The 7,135-nt window shown below is 41.0% G+C and overlaps 1 protein-coding gene across 1 annotated transcript in view; it reads right to left on the bottom strand.

Annotated features, from left to right (window-relative positions):
- Positions 1-3,326: 3,326 nt before the first annotated feature.
- Positions 3,327-7,135, bottom strand: part of LOC141270983 (granzyme A-like) — a 42,677-nt gene continuing 38,868 nt past the window's right edge. Inside the window, exons 4-5 of the mRNA XM_073681114.1 lie at positions 5,812-6,087; positions 3,327-3,503 (exon numbers count right to left, since the gene is read on the bottom strand). Coding sequence (XP_073537215.1) covers positions 3,327-3,503; positions 5,812-6,087 — 453 coding nt within the window. The remainder of the gene's footprint in view (positions 3,504-5,811; positions 6,088-7,135) is intronic.

The following is a 7,135-nucleotide window of genomic DNA, read 5'->3' as shown; positions in this document are numbered from 1 at the left end:
GGAAGGAGGTCCAGGGTGCGGAATATGCGGTCCAGACTCACAGCTACTGAGACTTGACCGTGTGGAAGACAGGGTGGTGGTGGTGGTGGCTAAGTGACTGGAAGCATTATCTACTATCCAACCAATAACCTTTTCACACTGCTGTGTTCAATTGTGATGTTCTGTGGTCCCCTATTAATTGGGACAGGAAGGTCGAGCGAGAAGATGTGGGTGTTTGTTGTGGCACAATTTCACCTTGCCCACGGCCTCAGCCTCTGCATGCACCATCACCATCACGTCCAGCCCCTTGCCACGTGCCTTGTCCATCTTAAATGGAGGACAATATCTTCCACGCTCACTACAAATGGCTGAATTTGGAGCGAACTTATATGTGATCTGTGTGACGGACAAACCACAGTTTTAAATAGCTGGCCTGTAGGTAACTATTTTGAACAGCAAACTGGTGTCAATAGTTTCACTGACACACTGAAACAAATTTTTAATGGAGGCACAAAATGGCAGTATTTTCTGAAAATGTATATGTGATCCATGTAACGGAGAAAACACAGTATTAAATACCTGGCCTGTAGGTAGCTATTTTGAACAGCAAACTGGTGTCAATAGCTTCACTGACACACTGAAACAAATTTTTAATGAAGGCCAGAAATGGCAGCATTTTCAGCACAATTATATGTGATCCGTGTGACGGACAAACCACATTTTTAAATAGCTGGATTTTCAGCACTGTAATATGGAAAGGACCTGGCTTTATTCTGCAGTGCCAGCAGGCAAATAACGCAAAGAAACTGTGTTCTCTGGATGGCATTTTAAGCAAATAATGAGGATTAAGATCCAAAAAAAAATTATTCCTGCCCCTGAGACCTGGGCCTATTTCTAGAAATATCTAACAGCAGCAGCAGCAGACAAAACTGGAATGGAGCCTCTTGTGCTATATGCACTGCAGTCTGCTATATTCCCTGCCTGCCTATATACACTGCCTGCCTGACATCTCTGCAGATGGATTAGTCCTCAGAAGGACTGTTTGTTGAGTTGAATATGTGTCTCTAATATAGTTTGGTACACCTACACTAACTAGAAACAAGCAAATCTCTCCCTAGCTCAGCAGTACCTCTCCCTACACTGTCTGATTCCAGAGTGACTGTGACGAGCATGGCAACGCCAGGTCTGATATAGACCGGATGACGCTGTGCGGCCAGCCAATCACTTTAATGCCGCAGCCATGATAGACAATCCCTGCATGTTCATTGGCTCTGTAAAGAGCGCCAAACATACAGGTAGGGGACCCGAGCTCCCGCCGAGCAACCCCGGAAATACTCGGCGAGTGCCAAGCATCTCGAGCAGTGAGATGCTCGGGCGAGCACCGAGCAGTAGCGAGCATGCTCACTCATCACTAGTGCTAACCTCAGTGGTTGGCCTGGAAGTCTCTGTGAGATGGTTGCAATTACATCTTTCCTAAATTTTTGTCTAACGTTTGCTCCAGAATTCTAACTGATAAGTAAAGCTTTGCTGATATTTTTATAGCTTTCGCCTTTCTTGTATAAATAAATAATTGTCTTTCCCAGGTATTGTGACATTTCTTTTCCATGTGGTGCCATTGTTGACAGCATGAAATGGGAGGGGTTTTCTTTATTAAGTAACACTTTCTATAGTCAACTATCTGCTGGACACCTGGACACCTGCTCAATAATTAGACTTCCCTGTGGTTCAGTTCTTGTTAAATGATGGTCTGAGAACAGAGAAGAATGCTGAGGAATTGGCCTGAAAGCAGAGAGGAGTGCAGAGGAGATGGCCAGAGAGCAGAGAGGAGAGTTGAGGAGACAGCTTGTCAGCAGAGCAAGAAGTGCTGAGGAGGCAGCCTGAGGGCAAAGAGGAATGCTGAGGAAATGACTTGAGAACAGATAGGAGCATTGAAGAACTTCCTGAGAGCAGAAAGGAATGTTAAGAAACTGATTTGAGAGCATAGAGAAACACTGAGGAGATGGCCTCAGAGCTGAGAGGAGTGTTGAGGAGACAGCCTGTCAGCAGAGAGGAGCACTATGGAGATGGCCTGAGAGCAGAAATGAGTGCTGAGGAGGCAGCCTGAGGGAATAGCAGAATGCTGGGGAGACGGATTGACAGCAGAGAGGAGCGCTGAGGAACATCCTGAGAGCAGAGAGGGACGCTGAGGAGACAGCCAGAGTTTGAACTGATAGGAACAAGAATTTAGGCTTGAAATGTGAGGGACACCAAAAGTTGATGGAGATAACTATTGTCATTGAGTACCGAAAAATGAAAATGATGTCAATGCCAGAACTGTCGCTTACTAGACACCAACAGGGCACAATGAACACCATTATAAATAGTCAATCTGTCAGGTTTTGTCATGGTGTCCATCATTTTACTAGTAATAATATTGCTGCATGAAGGGCTATATTTTTCCAGCTGTACTTTTTATGCCAAATTATATTATAGATGGAAGGTGACTCCACAAAATCAACTCGTTTGATGAAATCTATGTGCGCCAGTCCAACGATGCATGTATGGATTGCAGAAGTAATGACATGACAACACAAATCATTATCGTGTTTATTGTGGTTTCATGTACAGTAGATTAGTCTGAATTACATAACACATGAAAAGACCCTTACCATCTTATGGCATCATGCACAAAGAAAACAAATTTTACTGAAAGCATTACTCTAATCAGGAAAACTAAGCAAAAGCAGCAAAGGCTGGGTGAACCTTTGGGGACCTAGCCCAGATTCTACTAAGAAGGCAATACCCATGACATCTATAAAGCTGTGTTCAGAACATGTACTACAGGGGTCTATTAGAACTTTGGATCAGAAGTCATGTACATACAGTATTTATTCAGTCACAACTGAGAGGGAGTATGAAGAATAATTTTCTCTAGTGGACAACATAATGCTAGTTGTAAAATCCTACTTCCTCGTATTTGATAACCTTCTGGTGTTGATAGATTTAAACATGTAGGTAAGTGGTTGTGTATATACAGCTCTATTCACACTGTTTATGCTCCTGACGTATAAATGTTTCAATTATATCATACAGTTACAAACATTACAATCACCATTTAAAATATATATATATATCCCAGTAGATGTTCTTTTGTGGGCAACATACTGTAAATTGCCGAAATGTAAAGAAGATATGTTGTGCATACTAATGAAGATGTGTCCAGCACTACATTTGCTGGTCACTCACTACTCACACTGCCTGTGTGTATATTGGTGTATGTTGGTTTATTATGCCCTATAGACCCATTAGAGACATACATCTGGACCATTTCTGGACAGATTCCAGCTCTTATTTTCTACAGAAAGTTTTTATATTGTGCATGTTTCGGATAAATCTCTGTGGATTGTATTTTGAATCCACTGGAGGTAATTATCTGTAAGTCTTGTGTAGACTCCTGGGAGATCTGGAGCTCCACATTCCTTTGGTCCAAACGAGACAAGGCCTACATATTTTCCATTACAGATCAAAGGGCCACCTGAGTCACCCTAAAAAAAGATCATAGGACACATTTATTTCATGATGGTTGTAAATGCTGAACACAGTTGACTTTTCTAACATTCTGTGACATGCACACAGGTTCCGTAAGGGTAAGGCCAGCAGAGTAGTTTGGATATAGTTTGAACACAGTCCAAAACTAAATGCAGGTATTTGCATGATCAAGCAGGGCTTAAACATTTCATTTTCTGTCTGCATATTGATTACCAGGATCATTACCACCAGTGTTCCACACAAATTCCCCTATTTCATTTGGGTCATGCAGTCAAAAACTGCACTGTCTAAACCACGCATGGTTATACAAATACCACTCGTTGCTCTGAACTGTGTTCAAACTAGGGCCAGACTGTCAATTCTGGCGAATGCCAAGTGGGCCAAATTGATTGCAACACTAATAAAAATATCTGCATTCTCAGGATGAAAATACTATTTATTATAACTGTAGTGGAGCAGAGAACTATGGGCCATTTTCTCAGACAGGCTCAGGTTGCTCATTTTATAATGATTCAGAATGGACATTACTATAAATAGGTGCAACGGGGAAATTATTATTATAAGGAGGCGCAATGGACATTATTAATTATCAGAAACCTATATACAGTACAGACCAAAAGTTTGGATACATCTTCTCATTTAAAGATTTTTCTGTATTTTCATGACTTTGAAAATTGTACATTCACACTGAAGGCATCAAAACTATGAATTAACACATGTGGAATTATATACTTAACAAAAAAGTGTGAAACAACTGAAAATATGTCTTATATTCTAGGTTCTTCAAAGTAGCCACCTTTTGCTTTGATGACTGCTTTGCACGCTCTTGGCATTCTCTTGATGAGCTTCAAGAGGTAGTCACCGGAAATGGTTTTCACTTCACAGGTGTGCCCTGTCAGGTTTAATAAGTGGGATTTCTTGCCTTATAAATGGGGTTGGGACCATCAGTTATGTTGTGCAGAAGTCGAGTGGATACACAGCTGATAGTCCTACTGAATAGACTGTTAGAATTTGTATTATGGCAAGAAAAAAGCAGCGAAGTAAAGAAAAACGAGTGGCCATCATTACTTTAAGAAATGAAGGTCAGTCAGTCCGAAAAATTGGGCAAACTTTGAATGTGTCCCCAAGTGCAGTTGCAAAAACCATCAAGCGCTACAAAGAGGGGTCCCCGCGGTGGCTGCTGGATTGTGGGCGGGGTTACCCCCCCGCATCACACCCAGCATCCACTGCACGCTTTCCCAATGAATGGGGAGAGGCAGAACGCCCACAGCCTGGCATCCACCATGGAACGCAGAAGACAGACCCCCCCGGCTGCTGCCTGCACTTGACGTGATGTCAGCGGATGTCAGAGCCGGCTGCACCTGGGGGTCACGTGATGCCTGTGAGCGGCCAGTGATAGCGCCGCTCACAGGCAGTATCTGCAACGTAAGCTAATTACAAAAATCCTTAGGGGCCCCGGGGGGATACATTGGGGGAGTAATATATAAAGTACTGGACAACCCCTTTAACTTTAGTAGCACCACTCCAGCGCTGAATTAAAAAAAATGCTTTAAAAGTTTGTTTTCTGTGAAACGGCGCATATTTTCAGACGATGTATACAGAAGTGAATAATATGCTGCCAGTGTCTGATTCATGCTGCCCTTGGTTTGGACAGCATAATTTGCTATTTAGTTGATGACCAGTTGTCAAGTTTAAAGAGGAACAGTTTCAGCATGTTCAAATCATGAATTAGTAGCTTCAGAGCTGAGTAAAATGTATTTTTTTTAATCTCTCTTCTTCATTGTGGAGTTATTCATTTGTAAAGATTAGGCTTTAATTTACGTTTAACTGGGCGTTACCAGAGTTTTGTCTTTGGGGTGTGTACTTCTTCCCCTGCATGAGGCTGACCAATTTTAAGCAGGCAGCAACACACAGGGAAGAAAGGAACACTCCCTCCTCTCCTCAAAGCAGAGATCAGTGACAAGAGAATGGTTTGCTCTTTTCTCCCCTACAAGACTCTACCTGTTTATACTTATAATATTTCCGCAATGGAGAGAGGAAATTTAAAAAAATAAAAATATAAACTGTTTTACTCAGCTCTGCCGCTACTAGTCCATTATGTGGCCCGCTTAACAAACAAAAACTGGTGAAAGTTCCTCTTTAAAGGCTAAATTACTATTTTACATGATTGTTATGGGTGCCAGATAATTATATTTCTTTATGTGCAATATTAATTAACAAACTGTAATATGTGTTAATTAAGTTTTCCGCTGTCTCAATTCTCATTTTATTTAACAAAATAATTTTACACACGGCATTACTTACCTTACATGTGTCAGCTTTATGATTCTTATTTGGGGCGCCGGCACACATCATACTGTCAATTATGGGTTGCTTTATTTTGCTGTATTGTTTCTCACAGATCTCATTTTCAACAATTGTCAGATTAACTTCTAGAAGAACATTTGATGGTAACTTTTTCTTTAAATCGGTTATTCCCCATCCAGCCACGCTGCATATATTCCCAGCTATAATGTTTTCCTCGCTTTTTGGTAATCGAAGAAGATCAACAAACTCATTCAACATTGCAGGTTTCTCCAGCTGTAAGACAACAGATATACTGTGTGCACATAGATCTAAAAATATGGCTTGGTACTCCATTGGGCTAGTACTGTAACTCCTCAGTTTAAAATGTCTGATCAAAAAACATGAATATATGATTGTTGGAGATCCAACCTCTAGGGCCCCCACCGATCAGCACTTACTTGGGACTGAGTTGCAGTACCAAGTACAATTGCTTGTACAAATGTAATTATTTTCATCCATTTTGCGTAAACTCCTGTGAAGTGGTTTTGAATACTTTGAGGGGTGCAGTTCTTAAAATTGGGTCTAGCGTGTGCATGTGTTTTTAACATGTAGGCCCCTCAAAATCACTTCAAACGATCCCAGAAAAAAAATGTAAATGTAAATTACGCTAAAAAATGAAAAATTGCTGCTAAATTCTTAAGCATTCTAAAATCCTAACAAAATGGTTGTTTAAAAAATGATGCTGACGTAAAGTAGAAATGTGGCAAATGTTATTTATTAACTTTTTTATGTGGTGAGACTATCTTTTCTAAGGCCATAAAAATGAAAATCTTCAGAGTACGAATATTGCTATTTTTAAATATTTTCATCAACTTCAAGATATTTTCATAAATAAATGCATATCGTGCCAAGATAAATTTACCATTAGCATTAAAGGGAAACTGTCAACAGTTTGTTCATGACTGAACTAAGACTAGCACCATAATAAGCACCTGTGCTGCATTTCATTAAGGGTTATATAACCCCCTGACTCCCCCTGTATGCCCCTGTCAAAATCTTTTCAAACTCTCCCGGCAAGGAACGGGAGAGTTTCAAAAGGAGAACAGCAATCATAAGCCAGGAGGAGGGATAGATACCACAGCAAGGACGCCTATTGGACTGGACTGACAGAATTTACATGGAGTGCAGGAGAGTTTCAAATGGCTTTTGGGGATTATACAGGAGGAGTCAGGGGGTTATAAACCCCATTATGGAATGCAGCACAGCTGAATAAGGTGCTAGTCTTAGTTCAGACATGCAAAAGCTGGTGACAGGTTCCCTTTAAGTACAATGTGTCATGAAA

This window comes from Phyllobates terribilis, unplaced genomic scaffold (assembly GCF_046119375.1).
Source record: "Phyllobates terribilis strain yellow unplaced genomic scaffold, ASM4611937v1 Scaffold_1__5_contigs__length_1240528914, whole genome shotgun sequence".
NCBI lineage: Eukaryota > Metazoa > Chordata > Amphibia > Anura > Dendrobatidae > Phyllobates > Phyllobates terribilis.
The sequence above is the reverse complement of the archived record's forward strand: the minus strand, read 5'-3'. Positions and strand labels throughout refer to the sequence as shown.